The sequence below is a fragment of the Micromys minutus genome (assembly GCF_963924665.1).
Source record: "Micromys minutus genome assembly, chromosome: X".
NCBI classification, from domain to species: Eukaryota; Metazoa; Chordata; class Mammalia; order Rodentia; family Muridae; genus Micromys; species Micromys minutus.
This window is the reverse complement of record NC_137970.1, coordinates 94,880,695-94,899,083: the sequence shown is the minus strand read 5'-3', so window position 1 is coordinate 94,899,083 and position 18,389 is coordinate 94,880,695. Positions and strand designations below refer to the sequence as shown.

The 18,389-nt window shown below is 38.2% G+C and overlaps 1 protein-coding gene across 1 annotated transcript in view; it reads right to left on the bottom strand.

The window, feature by feature from the left end:
* Positions 1-18,389, bottom strand: part of GRIA3 (glutamate ionotropic receptor AMPA type subunit 3) — a 257,663-nt gene that overhangs the window by 47,041 nt on the left and 192,233 nt on the right. Inside the window, exons 11-12 of the mRNA XM_080910407.1 lie at positions 13,538-13,914; positions 2,754-2,952 (exon numbers count right to left, since the gene is read on the bottom strand). Of these exons, the coding sequence (XP_080766533.1) occupies positions 2,754-2,952; positions 13,538-13,914 (576 nt within the window). The remainder of the gene's footprint in view (positions 1-2,753; positions 2,953-13,537; positions 13,915-18,389) is intronic.

The following is an 18,389-nucleotide window of genomic DNA, read 5'->3' as shown; positions in this document are numbered from 1 at the left end:
TGTCTAAGGAAGTCAGTTTTCAAGTCCAGAGGGCTGATGGGAATATTCCAGATGTCTCCTACACCTGCATGCAGGTTGCTCAGTTTCTGCCTTTCCTGGTGGGACAGGTCCCAGTGTTTCATAGACTTTATGAGAATGTAAAATGACAGCTAGGGAAAACTTAGAAAATGGAACAAAGGGATCACTTGAAACTATCATCCTTTTAGTGACAGTCTTGCCTAGGATGAGTTAAAAAATACCTACAGGGCAATTAGAAGAGAATTTAATTTAATTCATTTCTTTCTCATATGGGAAGATCTAGAGGGCTGGCCCTAGGCTGTTTTATGTTATAACTAGGTGATCTCTGTGGTTTTTGTACTGAGTAAAATGGGAAACACTAGCTCATATTAAGTTTGTTAGTGCTTCATGTGGTCTTCTTTCATTGTCTATAATCTGGATGGCATACTGTCAGAGTACTCGGTTTTTAAAAAATCGTTTGGGATAGTATTATATTTCTTTGATGCTTTGAAGTTACTAGGGGCTGAAGATGCAGGTATATAACTATGGCCTTCTTCTTTTTGTAAGTGAGTTAACTGAGGGGTGGGGTAGAGAAAAGTGGTTTGTAGATCTGTAGACTGGGCACATGCATTGTATGAATAACTAACATTCTCTTTGTTATATTCATAGAAAATTTTCAGTATAAGAAGTCTTAAAAGTTCAGCATTTCTACACTGTTTGGTTTCACTCATAGATTAGCCACCTTTATGTGCATTTCTGGACCATCCTACAGTCTTAGTGCTGTCACTAGTGACTAATTGGGGAAAAAGAAAAAGTGTCATTTAGAGGATCAGAAATGATTTGCACTTCCTTACATCTGCCTGTTTCTAAGCAGATTTTCAAAACAGCTCTATTTCTATAGGAAATTCTCATTGGCTTCAAAGGTTACTAGGGAATTTGCAAACATTAGAATCCATCAACCAACTAGAATGAGAGTGCAACTTTGTTCAGAACCGAATGATGATTCAAATCAGCTTCAATATGATTCTCTTTAACAAAACCATCATCCTTTGGATCAGTAGATCAGGCACAAAGTACATGGGGGATGAAGTCTGGGCACAGTGATTATATGGCCATGTTTTCAAGCCTGTCTGCTAATGAATCTTTTCAGAAATGCCCCTTTTGCCTACAGTATAGATGGATGGACTTTGAAAGCTTAATGGGAATTGATGTCATGTATTGATTACCATTTAACATATACCTCCTTAATCTCACATCATTGTCAAAGCAAAAATGCTTTCTTGTAAAACAAATACCTCTTATCAGAGGGTCTGCTTGTTTATTTTGCTTTTGTTTTTTGGTGTCCTAAGTGGTCAATTAATTCATATTGTGATTAGATACCTATTAGGATGGCGAACATAAGCTCTGTTGAAGGTTGTTACTAAATCAGATTTCAATGGAGCCGATTATATGTTCAGTACATGACAGATGGAAATCCCTGGCTTCCAGCTCTGACACATGTGAGTGATTTCAGGGGGCAAGGTAGCGTTCCTAAATAAGTTTCTGGGACTTCCATAGAAGGAGGATATACCACCTTAACATAATTCTGATGTTTTTATCCTCAACATAATGATCTGTTCTGTAAACAGGCGGTAAAAGTGAGGTATGGCTATCCAGAGGCATAGAGAACACTTGAAAGGTCCCGGAACTAATCTCCCATCCTTTAGGGAGTAAAAACAGGTTGTAGTTAACTGCTATAAAGTTAAGAAATACACTCTTCTAGCTTTCCATAAAAATCTCATGACAAAACTCATAGAAATATATTGCTCACTGATTTATTAAAACAAGTCAGCTTAGAAACATCTGTTCACTCTGGACCTTTGAGATAGTCAGTAATTACACGTGCCACCTAAGAACATGTTTATTGGTTGGACAAAATTTTTCCTATATACACTAAAGTGACTTTTGCATCATTGTGTCAACCACTTATAGTGTCTTTAGTAGAGGGCAGTGGCAGCATATGACATGGACTCATTTTGTAGTTTAAATCAAACTCCCGTTTTTATTTTTATTTTATTTTTTGATAGTTTTTTCCTTGCTGGTGCAACCAAAATTTTGAGGTTTTAACAATGATAGTATACTTTACTTAGCTTTACTAAGTTTTGGTAGTGAATAACTTCCTCTTTCCTCAATAAGAATTGGTCTTCAGACCAAATCTATTCATGAAATGAAAACAATTATAAAGTACCTTGAAAACAACACATTATCATCATGTATATACTTGAAACAACTACAATACATTTCAGTAGAAAGCCAAGTCTAAAATAGAATATGTGATTTTTTTTCTAGTTCATTACCTGTCAGTCTTACAGTTAATTATCTAACGTGTATGAACCACCGAGACAAAAGAAAAATCATTGCTTTTATAAAAGTTTGAAAGAAGAGGTATTATTTAGTTCAATCCCCTAATTATTCAAGTAAGAGGACAAAAGCCTAAGAAGTTAAGTGACTTGACCAAGAACAAATACTCACTTTAGAGCAGGGTTGAGATTAAAATCTAGGTGTTCAAATTCAGTGCTCTCAACATGCCACCTGTTATGTCTCCCGCGAGTCTAATGGACAATGGATCCGATTACAACTAAGCAGAACAGTATTTAAGCCATTGTCCTTTGATAAAATGTCCACTTTTCGACAAGCTTCACTTAAAAGTGCTACAAATTTGTCTTTGTGAAACTGAAATAAAAACCAGCAGGCTGAATTAACAGCAAAGTACTTACTCTGAAAAATTCTTTTGTTGAACCAGAGTCCAGGGTCCCATATGCGATTTCAGTCTGCTTGGCTAAGTCTTCAGCGCTCTCTATGGGGGACACCATCCTCTCCACAGTCAGGAAAGCAGCAAGGTTTGCAGTGTAGGAAGAGATTATGATCAGGGTGAAGAACCACCAAACCCCTCCAACAATGCGCCCAGAAAGTGATCTACAAAGCAAAACAAAATATGCCCAGACCCAGAGGGCCCAGATCTCAGTTATAAAAAGTCACCATAGTTGGGAAAGTCTTAAAAACATTCTTTTATTATAGGTGATGAAGGGGGGAAGTTGACGATACAATGGAATCAAAACATCAGCCAGAAGTCATGTATTGTTAACACGATGTCATGATGGCATATGATGATGACACATGTAATGACTCTAGGCCTCTTCAGGTTTTCTCTAGTTTAGATCTCAAAGGTCTCCCCAAATAGTCATATGCTAAAAGCTGGGCCGCTAGTCTGTCTGCCATGCTATGGGATCTTTTAAGAGGTGGGGCTTAGCTTGAGAGTTAGGTCACAGGAGCTAGTGCCCCTGAACGGAATAATGGGACCCAATCCTTCTCCTTTCTCTTGATTCTTGGCCACCAGGACTTGAACAGGTCTCACCAGCCGCATGTTCCTGTCATAATGTGTTGCCTCAGCAGATGCTCAAAGCAAGGGGCCAAGTACTTATGGGCTAAAAATCCCGAGATCATGAGCCAAAATAAACCTTTCCTCTTTGAATTTGGTATTTTGTCTCTGCGATTCAAAACTAGCACAAATTTAGAATCAAACTTTTTTAATCATATAAAAATTCTTTCTTTTAAAAATCTCATTTTTAATTTCACATGGTACATTTACTTTCTGTGACCTTTCTGGGTACACATACAGAAGATTAAGCACTGTGGTCTCCCCACGATCAATTAAATTAAAGCTGAGTGGGTGAGGGACACCTAGATATCTGGACTTTTAGGGAACAAGCGACATAAATTCATGTCATGTAAAATACAGGATCCAAAACCTTTTTATATTTAAAGGGAAATGGGAAGATAGTGGCAAATTTGCACTGTTAGCTTGAGGTCCATAAATTAATGCAGACATGGCTCTTTTGTATAGTTGGTCACCATGAGACATAGTACCAAAAGGAAAGGCTTCTTCTCATTTTCATGTAAATGGTTAGTGAGGATCAAGAGGTCAAAAAAAAAAAATTCAACAATCTTAGCCACTGGGAGCAGGCCTAAGTGAAGGAACTCCCTTCATCACACAGTTTTTGGGAGGTACTAAAGCACTGTTGTTTCTCCTCTTTTCTTCTCAGATTCTAAGACAAAAACAACCCATTCTAACCTTCCATAGATGTTCCTTTTTTTGTTTTTCAAGACAGGAATTTTCTGTGTAATAGCCCTGGCTATACTGGAACTTATTCTATAGATCAGACTAGCCCCAGAGATCTGCCTGCCTCTGACTCATTAGTACTGAGATTAAAGGCATGCACCGCTACTGGGTTTCTGCCATACATTTTTTACTATTAAAACTTTATTCTATGTGGTTTTCAGAAGCCTTGTTCAAATCATCACAAATTGGTCTAACAGTATTCAATCAGTAGGAAAGTGGTGGGTATGTTTTAACAATAAGAATTATTTTTTTCTTCAACCTTTTAATCCAATTGTTAGGGAATGTATCCACAGATGGATAAATTGTAAATAAAAAAAGTCAATATTACTGTTTGTTGGCGTTGGGAGGGGTCTTGCTAAAATGTAGATTCAGGATTTTTACATTCCCAAGAGTATGTGATTTATAGGCATCATAGGTGATTCTGTTGCAAGTGATGAATATACCAAATTGAGAAATGAACAGACTACTCTCAACTTTTCCCATCAACAACACAGCACAACACAACAACAAAACCAAATCCACAAAAAATAAAAAACAGCCAAACAAGACAAAATCCTTGCCTAGAGTCTCCCCTAGACAAGTTAAATCAGAATATGGGAGTTGGGCCTAAGCCACAGTGTTTTATAAAAGTTTTAGCATATAATCAGATTGTAAGTTATGTCCCTTCATCACAAGTGCTCCTCATGGACAGGAACTGTGGGAACTCAGAAGGCAATGGGTACTCAGTAATGGCTTGTGATTAAGATTAGTATTCGCTTCCTTTGCAGTATTGATGGAAGTCAGTGTGGTCTATAGAAATTAAAATCTGTTCTGTAGGTTTTATACAATATTGCCTCATCATCCTTTGTATAGTTCTGCTGTGGAGAAAAGCTTCATTCTGGCTAGGTTATGTTTTTCCATGCCCAAAAAATCTCACAGAAAGAGCTCCCACTCTACTAGAAAGCAAAGAAGTGTAGGGGCTTGGCACATCTTTAGGCTCTGTGGGAAGAGGGCAGTTCTGGGCCAAGAACTGACAAATCAAGGTCTTCTCTGCATGTACTATGATTTTTGTCATTTTGAAGCAAATTCAAATTTCTTTGTTCCATGATAAATCTCCCTTTTTTTAGCATGTGGAAAATTCAGATGTTTATGGGGATGTAATCTGAGAATTGTCAAGTATTTTGATAAATAAAAGTACTATTTACTGATTAATTATACTTGGTTATCTTTAAGTCAGCACTTTTGGTTGGGCTCTGGATACATGAAACACAGTCAAATATATTCACTTTCACTTTTTAGATGCAAAAAATCTGCCTTGCAATAGATATTTTCTAGCTAATAGTCACATCCTTACAATTGCATCTTGAAAATTTTCTCTTTTAATCAGAAGAGATAAACATATGAGTATGAGCCAGAAAAGAATGTGTTGCCCTTCCCAATGCTACAAATATGCAACATACTTGGATTAAAAATTTAGACATTTCATAATTTTTTATGCTTTATATATTCAATTTTTGAACATGCCATAATCTATCTGACTCTGAAAATAACTTTATTGCCCAGAATATTAATGCTTCAAAATGGCATCCATAGCAGTAGAATAGTAAAATTGATAACACAGAAACTGTCACTAATTTAACACTTCCTTTGTGGTAAGCTGTTCTAATTGCTTGACAGGTAGCAACATTTACATCTCCCATCTCTATTGCTCAGGACTGTATTATAGATAAGCAAGCCAAAGCGTTTTATAGATAAAGAAACAGGGACACAGAGGAGAAGCAGAAAATAAATTGTCTGTGGGAATTTATTCCCATGACCTACATATGAAAGGATTGAATTGACTCCCAAAAAGAGTTATGCTCTGATATCCTCATAAGAGCTCCCCTCCCTCCCTCCCTCTCTCTTTCTCCCTCCCTCCCTCCCTCCCTCCCTCCCTCCCTCCCTCCCTCCTTCTCTCTCTCTCTCTCTCTCTCTCTCTCTCTCTCTCTCTCTCTCTCTTTCTCTCTCTCCTCTCTCTCTCTCTCTCTCTCTAACCCATCAATGAAACTAAAAAATGAATGAAATAAATAGGTAAAAACATCTTAGAAGAGAAATACCCAAATATTTTGTAGTATGAAAATAGGTTTTGGATAAGAAAATCTAGAGTGGTGTGACAATTATAGATTTGTAAACCAGCATCGAGAAATATAGTTGTGGTAACACTGAACATGTTTGTGCATCGCTATTTGTTATTTATTTGCACTTTACCTTTAAAAGTCCCCCTGATGTGGAGTGATGGGTTTTACTGAGACCAGAAAGAAGCTTGAGTTTGGAGTAATTCCAGAATTGGAGTTTGATATGGGAAGAGGTATATTATGCTGTGAATACTAATGGCAGTTTATGCATTGCCTGCTTGAAATGTGGAGGAAAATACAATAATTTATGGAAATTACATTGTGCCATTTTATTGAGGCTAATGGACTGTGGCTATGTCTGTCTGATTTTAAATCAGGCCTGCATATCATAATCTAGTTATTGTGGCCACCTTAATACTGACTCATATCATCATGTGGTTGATCGGAATGACTCAGCTGAGATTGGTTGTTGACATGACTGAAAATAAACCTAAGTGCAAAATGGTCATTTTTTGTGGCCTCTTGTCTCCTGGTTATTGACTTTGGCAGTTACGTGGTTAATTTTATGGCGTACAGTCAGCCCTCTGCGTCCTCATATCCCACATGTACACATTGGACCTGCTGCACATTGAAAATATTTGGGAACATACTGTCTTCAGTAAATACAAACAGACGTTCCCCCTTTACAATTTCCCAAATAGTAGTGCAACAACTATTTTCTTAGCATTTCCATTGTTTTAGGTGTTATGAGCCATCTAGAGATTATTTCATGTACCCAGGAGGATACAACTATATATTATATGCAAAAACGCTGTGCCATTTTATATAACCGACTTGAGCATCTGCAGGGTTTGGTATCTGACAGGGGTCCTGGAACTAATCCATCAAGTTGCAAGGAATGTTGGTATGAATAGGCAATGACAAATTTGACATAACAGCTTTACAAACTTAAACAGTTTGCTGCTATCAGTAGAGAATGCAGAAGATTGCTTTTGATATCGTTTCCTCAAGACAGTAGTAGTTTTGACAAAGGATTTAATGGAATTTCTATCAACCTCTTTCATTTTTTTCCTGGCATGCATGCGTAAATCCTTTTACTAAAGAAAAATATAGTGGAGCCCACATGGAAGAAGCTCCACAAGCATTTTTGCAGTTTCTCCCTTTTCTCATTAGTGAAACTACAGCCACTTAAGGCCACATTTCACATGGAGACTATATAAAAAGTGACTGATGGGTCAACCCGTCACATTTTATAAAGGGTCTATTAGAACAAGACACGACTTTAGAGTTGAATTAGAAAGACCCGTCCTTTCCCAGTACCTTTCTTCCCATTAATATAGCTGCAAAATGCTTAACATTCACTTCAAGTAGTTTTGTTGCACAAGACAGATTTCAAGGTTAGTATAGTTAAATGGCTGCAAAATGCTGCACACTTATGTTTTTTAAAAAACACATAATAGTGTGCATATCATGCATTTCATAAAAGGGTACGAGCTATGAAGATAAATGGTTAACAAAACAAAAAAAAAACACACATAGAAAAAATGTTGCCAAATACATACATCAAACAGCAGACAATGTTCTTAACTGTAATAATAAGAAACCAGAGCTCCTACATTAATAACAAAGTGTACTTTGTGATATCAGAAATGACAATAAAAGTGAGTTATAGACCATAACCTTCATCCTATTAGTAAATGTTGTAATCTGCAGTATTTTAGTTTTATGAGATGGTGAAGCTAAGGGAAAGCCGAAGCCTTTGCCTTCATCCAGATTCTTTATCATCCCTCCCTTCTGTTTCTGACAGCCATCATTTCCATCCTCCATTCAATGTTGGGACTATGATCAAGTCTTTTTAAAAAAATGTACAGAATCGATCTTTGTTTCTTATAGTCTTCTCTGATGGAAATAAGTAATCAGGCCCCAAAGAATGAAAACGACAGTTTTCAGCTGAAGGTGTGGTATAGTTGTCATAAAAATCCTGTGTTTAAGTTACTATATATCACCGCCTCACTACTATAGTGATGTGAATAGGTGGGAGGATGAAAGAGAGTGGTCTATATCATGAGAGGAAAGATATCACTTAAAATGTAGCCCACACCATACACCTTCTGTTATTCTACACCTACCTGTCCTTTTAAAGGAGGATCTATGTGTGTAGAACTCATGTATAAATGTGAAAGAATCATTGTCTACTTCTTCAAAGGGCTTTCTAGCTTTAGAACTTAATTAAAAATATCTTTGGAGTAATCTTTGCCCAATGGTGAGGTCCTTACTTTTCCCTTCGGTCATTCTCCTGATCTACATGTCTTCTACTTGGTTAGCCTTTAGTTGTCCCTGCAGCTTCACAGACAGTCAGCAGGGGGAGCATTTGTCTGAACTTAGACTCTAGATGGCACAAGTGGCTCTATCGAAGTTTCACAAAAGAAACACATTTTAGATTGTAAAACGCTATAACCTCTTGTCAATGTGAGAGACATATTATGGAATATTGTACTCAAAGTGCTTTCAAGAGCTGTAATCCTTAAAAGTACTAGGTGGCATCAGAAAGGAATGTCACTCAGGAGTCTTGCACTTTTGCTGTGGACTAGCATTTCAGCTGAATTCCTTAGTTGTAGGAACCCCAGCCAAAACCAGTATTAACTGGTATATACACTAGACTTGGGTGATTAGAAGAATCTAAATTCATAATAACAATAGCTAACATTTATTAAGCTCAAAGGCCAGGAACTGTGCTTTGCATTGTATTGAAGAGAGACTAAAGTTTAGCTAGGCTTAGTAAGTTGCCCCAGGTCACACAACTGCTGAGCACCTCCTCCTACTCAATCACTCAGGTCTCTCCATTTGGCTGCCCCCACCTGGTGGGCCCCAGCATACGTTTAGAATGAAGAGGGTTAACCTGAGTGTGTTTATTCCTTCTCTGGACTTTACCTTCATTACACCAGTTAATGTATGAATCTAGCCTTGGATTACTACATTGATTACCTTCTCTGATGGTGACTCAGCCTACAGCTTCATGTAGAACAAAGTACTTCACCCGGAACAATTACAGCAGTTTAAGTATCAAAGGTAATATCGATGTAGAATCTCAAAGCTTCTAGGTAACCATCAATAACTGCGTTTGATGGCAATGGAATGATGCCAGCAGATTTTCTCATAATGTCTTATTGCTGATTTTGCAGCCTTATGCTCTGAGTGAGCACATACTCTGCAGTATTATGAATGCTCACTGCCTGCTTTAACAAGTACTGCATTTCTTTAGGGATAGCTTGAAATGCTCCTTTAGATTGGTGGTGTGAAGTAGTTGTGGAAGCAATTGAACTGCTGGCTTTATCAATGACATTGGGGTCCCTTGTGTCAGCTCTCTAGGAATAACCGTAGTTTAGGATACGATCACAGCAGCACATAGTAGAAAGAACAAGAGTTTGGCATTGGAGCTAGATTTGAGTTTTGGGTATCACTGTCAGTGTGAGTATGCAAATTATTTAACCAGTGCCACTTTCTTCAGTTTAAGATTAGGCATGATGCCTACACTGTTTAATGGTTAAAGAGTATGATCCAGGTGAGACTGTAAATAATGTGTCCATGTGTCCAGAGTGGGAGACCAAGGAAGGTTGTACTTTCCCCAGGAAATGGCAGCAGTTAGACTGAATTTTCTCTGATATTTCCTTCTGGCGTAATATTAGTCAATTCTATTTTCAAATTTAAGCTCAAGGACAATTCATTGAATTACTTCAATTTTGCTGAAAGAAATAGTGTGTAGTGTATGCTTACATTCTTTGCTTTCTGGAAAGTTTGTACTCTAAGTGGGGTCATTTATGCAAAGTGTAATGCTGATGCTTTCAGTGGAGGCAACTACACATCTCACAGTGCAACTATATTATTGTCAGGACTTTCTAAATCTGCTAATAGAGAAATTTATTACAGTGGGCAGGACTGATACACAGTTGATCACAAATATATAGTCAATAGACCTCTCAAGAGAAACATGTTTCTTTCTTAGAGGCATGTAATAATTTACTAAGAAGCATACTATTTTAACAAAAGATTTAAAGATACAACTTCTTTTGTAGAGCACAAAAATGTATCAGAAGAATGATCACTCATAGGTTGGGAAATATATAGCTCATGGAGGTAATGATTTCTCATTCAAATGTGCAATAAAAATAATAGTTGTTACATCAGACAAGTGTTCTATTGGCCTCTTAGTGAGTGGAGCCATGACCAGCTTTAAGAGAAATTAAACAGGATAGTAATGTCTTGGTATGCACAGAATATTGTAACAATAATGTCTGGTATAAGTTTGTTTTTTACATTTATGTATAGTAAATCAAGACGGAAAAATGATTTCTTACTATGTGTCATGGTGAAAAATTAGGAAACTATTGAACTATATGATGACATCTTGAAAAACATAATAATAAAATCTGCACCTCATAGTTTCGACAGTTAACTTACAGAAACTAAGAAAATCTCTAGCCTTAATGACTCTTCAGCTTTTTCTCAGCACAGATTACTAGCCATGTTAGAAATCTTTTACTTATAGACACATTCAGAGGCTCTCAAAGTGACTATTTTCTCAAACCACCCCCCCAAAAAGAAACTAGGCAATCAAATGAACTCCTCAATGATATCACAAAATGGTACACTCCAAACACAAAAGGAATAGGAAATGAAATAATTTGAAGAACCCAACCAAGCAGATCGAGGATGGCAATTCATGGAATGGGGAGAGAAATGAGAGGGAGAAGGAAGGGGAAAGGGGAAAGAATGGGGAGGGAAGGGGGAGGGGGAGGGGAGGAGTAGTTTGGATGAATGGGCTTGGTACACACAGACAATTTTAAAAGAACTGCTGAAGATGTCTACACAGTCGGTTATGCTGCAAAGCTTGACTGTAAATGTTTAGTGCAATCAATGGTGAATCTCACAGATATGCTGAAAAATGGCATTGCCTTTTTGAATCTTTATATTTGTAGTAATATGTGTAGAGAAGACAGAAAGAAAGACCTTGGTGTCATCCACAGAAACACTGTCTACCCTCTGCTTTGAGACAGGATCTATTATTCACGTATAGTTTACAAATGAGGGCCATGGGTTACCTTATGTCTACCTGCCTGGCACTGGTCTTAGAAGTGAGCACCACCATGCTTAGCTTTAGTGTAGGTTCTTGGAATTGAATCAAGTCCCGGTGGTTGCAAAGGAACTGCTATGTTGGTTAGTATATCTTCCCAGTCCCAACTCATTAATTTCTAACTGAAAATCCCTATAGATTTACAGTATTGACTCTAGTTAGTATTAGTATTAATGCTAAATTTAAAGTTACAGAATTTGTTTAAAAATTTTAATTTGCATATGTTTGTTATGTGGGTGGTGGGTTGTGTGTGTATGGTGTATATATATGTGGCACATGTGTGGGAGTGCATGGCTGTGCTGATAAGCAAAGGTCAAAGCACAACATTGGTGTCTTCCTTTATCTCTCTGCATGTTTTTGACTTAAGAGAGTCTCTTGCTGAGCCTGAAGCATAGCCTGTGTTGACTGGGCAGTGGGCTCTCATGGTTTGCTTGTCTCCATCCCACAATGCTGGTGTTACAGGCAGACACAGTCTTGCATAGCTTTCTATGTGGTTCTGGCTACTTGAACTCAGCTTCTCCCACTTACTAAGTGTTCTTATCCACTGAGCCATTTCCCTGGTCCCTCATTGTTTTATGATTATAAATATGGTATATTCAGTTACAATATTGTGTATGAATTCACTACAATTTGTGAGTAGGTGAATTTATCTGCTTTGTTGGTGAGGCCCAGGACATTCACTTTTAACATTTCTTCTGGTCCTGGAGATTGAACCAGAGCTTTGCATACACTGGGCAAGCACTCTACTACTAAGTAAGTACGTTACATCCCAAGCCATGATCAGTATTTTCAATAGCTTTGCTGGGGTAAGTTTGCATCCCATACAACTTACCAGTGTCAGTGTTAATACACATGAGAATTATATTTGTTCAATGGTCCAAGTAAATTTAGAATTCTGTGGCCATCACCACAATCCTTTTTTGGAATGCTTTTATATCACCACCATCAGCTCCCTCCTGGCCATTTGTAGTTAATCTCAGCAGTTTTAGGACAAGGATGAGACAAGTAAGGCATATGCCTCACATGCAAATATAAGTGGGTATCAAAATCTCATTCACTGGAACAAACAACATTTTAGATGCATATTTCATTAAAAAATAAGCAGAAAAAGTCTGTAATGAGCAAGATATAAAAAATGTAAATAACAGCTGTTTTTGACTCTTGTATTTTTTCTGCAAAGGCAAACTTTCCAGACTCTAATCCCACCATTGTTATCTTTTGTTTTTTCTCCTTTCAAACTCTGCCCATAAGTAATTGTCCTCTTTATCTCTATAGATTTGTTTACTGGGGACAAATGGGGTGCTCTGTAACGGATTATTCAATACATACAGTGGAGTGAGCTGGGGCATTTTGTGGTTGAGTTATTTCACTTTGGCATTCTGTTTTCAAGGTTCATCTGTACTGTTAGGATGTACAAGTAATCTGTTCTCTTAAGTGAATAGCGTTCCACTGAATGGATATGCCCCACGTTCTTGATTCTTTTACTAGCTGAACATTTGCTTTGTTTCTATATTTTTTCTATTACAACTATAGTTACTATGGTCATTCCTATGTTTTACTTCATGGGTATAAATGACAACAAAATTCTTGTATCATATTTTAACCCTATGCCTAACTTTGTAAGAAATGGCCGGATGACTTTCAAATATGTCAACACCATTAAGGTTTGCATTGATTTTCTGCTGCTTTCTTTGAGAAGTTTGTTAGTTTTAGCTAAGAGACTTGAGTAGATGCTTGTGTAGTTCTAGGTAGTCTGAGAGCATAATGAGAATGGCAATACGAATAGGGGAAGGTGGGAAGGTTTAAAGAAATGCTCTATCTTCTTTTACATTTTGTCCAGACTCAGTCTCTTGGCAAATGTGAAGATATTTCAGCTCAATTAATGAGGATACTTTCATAGGAATATTACGTGGCAGTTGACTTCATCTAGAATTTGGGTATCTATGAACATTGTAGCAAACTCAGGCATTCAAACCATCGCCAGTGACACACTCACCTCATAGACATAAGCACACAGAATGGCGTGATGACAATTTGTCATTGGATGGAATGTTAAATGAAAGAACACTGAAGTTGATGCAGGTGAATACCAGATGGACATGAGGGCAGAAAGACCACAAGATACAAGCAGGTATTCTGTATTACACACAAACAAACCTTGGAGAAATATCACATCCTTGCTGCATAAAAGCACCCAAGGAAAACCAAAGACTGTTAAATATTCCAAATTCATTGGGAGGATCAGGAGGGCTTTGTGGGTCACGAGGTTCTTCATTGTTGTCTTCCAAGTGCCACTCATAAGGGCTAAATCTGCTGACTAGGAAGAGAACTACACTGACTCCAATATAAGCGAAGACAATGCACATCCAGATTTCATAAGCTAAAGGATCCAGGAATGAAAATACGCCTGGTTTTGATTTCTGAGGCTTCTTTATCATGATGGAGATTCCCAGGCTCATAAATGGCTTTGAAAAATCTATGACTTCTTCACGGACCAATGTTATAGTGAGTGGAGCAACAGCTATATCAGCTCTCTGAAAAACAAAGACACATAGCACTTTTACAGACAGTATTTCCTTTATCATTTTCACTTAATAAATGTCTTTGGTGGGAATACAGTATATTCAATCACTGTAACCATCTGATTTGTCAATGCTAAGATTAGAGAAGCAGGGTCATTTAGTAGGTTCTAAGTTGCTTTATTTTGTTTGTTAAATAAAGAGAAGTCCTGGCCTTTTGTCCTCTGAAGCACAGTGGCTTAGGAGAAATAAGTCCATATTTCCCTGATTTCCTTTTGCTATCTCATCCCTCAACCTGTACTTCCTTATGACATATCTCATTTAACTTTTGCTTTCTTATTTTAATATTCATAGTTTTATGTCTATCTCCCTTATTTTACTGGAATTTTTGTATACTGTGTACAACAACCTGCATTTCTTATATTTTCTTACTTTTCCCTTGAAGTATTCAGTTTAAGTCTAAGGTGTTGCATTGTCTGTTAAAATATGGATCATTTGAGGACAGAGACCCAGTATTTGGTTCTTGTATCTATTATTGTAGTACATTCTATATTAAAATGCATATGCCTTAAATAGTTGCCAATTGTTGAACATAGTATATGAAAAAGTGCAATATTTCTGTAAGAGAGATACAAGGATAAAACAACTAGTAGAATATATATTAATTTATCAAGTAAGCTATCTTTTCCAGTGATAAATAGAAGTGCAACATTAATACATGTCAGATTAATAAATAAATGTTAACAGTGCACTGAATAATTAATTTATGTAAAGGCATGGAAATCTCAAGGAAATAAGGCATTAGGAATTTCTGCACTTATGTTTTTCACAGTTGTTCCCATTTAATTCTAGTAGGTTTTAGTGTGGAAACAGGTTTTAACATGTACCTGCAGAGAAATGTATATGACTAGGGGAGTAAGTATGGTATATCAGATCTATAGTAAGTTACTAAGAATGGTTTCTTATTTTGATATCTATAATCTTATGTCTATCTCCCTTATTTTATTGGAATTTTTGTATAAGTAAGTGCTCCTTGTTTAAGGAGAAATATAGATGATAAGGATTTCCTTGCATTTATTGGCTGCTTACTCTGTGTGAGGCACTGTGTCAAGAACTTTCTATATATTGTTTTACTTCATTCTCCTAGCAACCTTGAGGTTCATACAACAACCATTCTCTCTTCAAATGCTGTATACTGTAACAGACCATGACTTATACTGACTACTTCAAGGGAGAGTCTGAGATTATCTAGCGACCTGTTTTCAGTTGGCTCTTGCATATGTGTACTACATACTATAATACTTTGATCTGCAATGCAGATGAGTTATCCATGCATCTGTAAATACCTGCTCACCCATACTACTGTAAATAACCCCAATAAAACCATTGCTTTGCCAAGATGAATGTTGGTGGAATTGTTGCTTTGACCTGTCCTTGGCACTGTCACTGGGAGTGAGTGGCTATTTGTTCATGTCTTCCAAGGGAAAACCATATGTCACATATTCAGCTGAAATCATAGGCTGTTCTGTTTACTAAAGACCACTCTTTCCACTTTTTGATCCTTCTAACATTCTACCTATAGTGGTGCACCTCTACACATCACCATCAATGGTCTTGAAATTCAAACTTTATCATCTCTGGATTAAAGCAGTACTTCCACCTCAAGATCTACTTCCATAGTCCCTCTGATTGGTTGAAATTATTTTTTGAACTGTAAACTTGGCTGCCAGACTCAAACACCTCCTGTCAGACATCAACTGCTCATGAGACATCACTGGGCTTTTGCATGGAATCCTCCTTTCTTTGGCTCTCCTGACACTAAAGATGTCAGACTTTCTTCCTACCTCTTTGACTATTATCCTTTACCTGTTTTTTGCTTCCTAGTTTCCATTCTTCACTAAGGTATATTTTATATTTCCAGAAGTGCCTTTTAGGAGGTAATCACTGAAGGTTTGTAGAATAAAACAGATCATTCAAGGTGCTGTTCTTTACTTTTTTCTTTATTCAACAACATCATCTATGGCTTCAATTCCCCTTCATCTTTCAGTCAACTCCTTAGTCTTCAGTCCCACACTGAAGATGCGATGGGAGCCAATGACAAATTTTACCTGTATTCTCCTTTGGCTGAGGCTACACCTGGTCATAGGAACAAAGGCTCCTGATAAGAATGGACTTGGCCAGGAAGCTAGCGGGGTTTTTGGCAAAGCTAGCTTGAATCAGCCAGAGTGTTTTCACGCCAAGAGAATTCATACATAAAAGTGCTTCCTCTCAGTGCCAACATGTCTCTACGTCCTGCTCAGAGGACACAAATATGCTCTAGTATCAGTCTCCATTTGATCTCATTTGTATTTAATTACTTAATTTAACAGTTTTCATATTCTTTTTTAATCATATAAACCTTAATCCTTCTAGGAGAAATTGGTAATTTTTTTCTGTCTTTGAAGGTAGAAAGGAGTGAGTATTTGGTTGTAAGAGTCACTTTATTTGGACTGAATTTAAGGGAACTGAGCCCTTTTCATGTTGGTACAGAATGGAAGATTGAGGCACTTGATCCCCTTTAAATGTAAAACCATAGTCCCATTTGATATATGGCAAGGTTTGGTGGGGGGAAAGGGAGGGGTTAATGGTGTAATGACATCACAGTCTCAAAAAGAAAGAAAGGAGGAGCTAATGGCTGAAATAGAAAAACAACGCAAAGCAAAACCAAACCAAACCAAACCAAGCCAAACCAAACCAAACCAAAAATACCCCTACCAAAAAAAAAAAAAAAAAAAAGCCCACAAAACAAAATTCTGTAACTGCAAAACCCAGCACATGGTAAGCACCACTAAACACTAACAAGAGCTGGCTAGACAGAGAAGGAATGACGTTTTATTGTCTAGTTCCAAGGAACATTTAGCTAAATAACAGATTCCCAAAGGAGGACATTCTGAGTCTAAAGTAATTTTGAATCACAAAAGACGACAGGGCTAATCTGCTCCCCCCAGGTTCTCTCCTCTTTCCCATAGCCTAACATTTCTAATTTTCTGAATTGTTTTTCTTTCTGGGAAGCCTTTTCCTGTCATTTTTCCCCTCTTATGAGACAGCATATGTTACTATGCAGCCCAGGTTAACCTTGGATTTACTGCATGACTCAGACTGGCCTCAAATTTGTGGTGATCCTCCTGCCTCAGTTTTGCAAGTGCTGGGATCTCAGGAAATTTATTTTTTCAAAGAAAGTAGACTTTTTAATGGAGGATGAAGGGTGATATTAAATATGGACTTAATGATGTGACCTGACTCCAAAACAAGAGTCTACCATGCAGCCTTAGGGCCCTTAATAAAGACCTGCAGATTGAAAAAGACAAAAGTATAGTTGCAAGTAACTAGAAGAAAGCTCAACTAACGGAAGCTAAGAAAGCTGCTGATTGAGCCCCCAGGACAGGAAGTTGTGTGGGAGACTGGAGCTTACATTTTCTATCTCTTTTGAGCTTACATTTTCTATCTCTTGTATCCTTCCTGAGAGACCAGTCACAGAAGTGATGCATCAGCTTAGAGGCAGCCTCGGAGAAACCCTTGCCCTCTCCTATTTTCCTTTCCTACATAAGAAGAAGGGGAAACAAAATAGATATCGGGGGGCTGATCGAAGGAACTGGGTGTAAGAGGGGGTGGGGAAGGAAGAGAGGCAAGGGAAGATCATGTGTAGGGGGAGCAGGGGAGAGAGAAGGTAGATAAGATGGGGGGGCAGGGGCAATCTCTAGGTCTTGTCAGGGACCTGGGATGGGGAGAGGCCCCAGAGGTGTAAGTGGGAGACTCTAGCTGATTCCTAGCAGTGGAAGGATAAGAACAGCAACCTACTCACTAAGCCTTTGACCCAAAATTTGACCTGCCTACAAGATGTGCAGGGACAAAGACTGAGCAGAGTCTGAGGGAATGGCCAACCAATGACCGCCCCAAACTGAGATCCATCCCATAGGCAAGAACCAATCTTCGACAGTATTAATTAGGCACTGTGTTATGCTTGCAGAGAGGAACCTAACTGTCCCCTGAAATGTTCTATCCAACAGTCAATGGAAAGAGATGCAGAAAGCTGCACCCCAAACAGTAGATAGAGCTTGGTGAGTCTTACGGAGGAGTTGGGAGAAAGATTGAGGAACCGGAAGAAGACAGGGACTCTACAGGAAGACCAATAGAGTCAAGTAACCTGGACCCTTGGGGACTCTCAGAGACTGAATCACCAACCAAAGAGTGAGCATGGGCTGGACCTTGGCCGCCTGCACGTAGGTAGCAGAGGAGCAGCTTTTTCTTCATGTGGTTTCCCCAAGCAACTGGGTCAGGGGCTGTTCCTGAGCTTGTTGCCTGCCTGCCTGCCTGTCTGTGGATCCTGCACCCCTAAATGGATGGCCTAAGTGGGAGTGGATGCGCTTATTTCTGAAGCAACTTCACGTGTGGTCCGGGGGTAGGGAGTGGGGGGGGCAGTGGACTGGAGGTGTAATGGAGGTGTGTGGGGG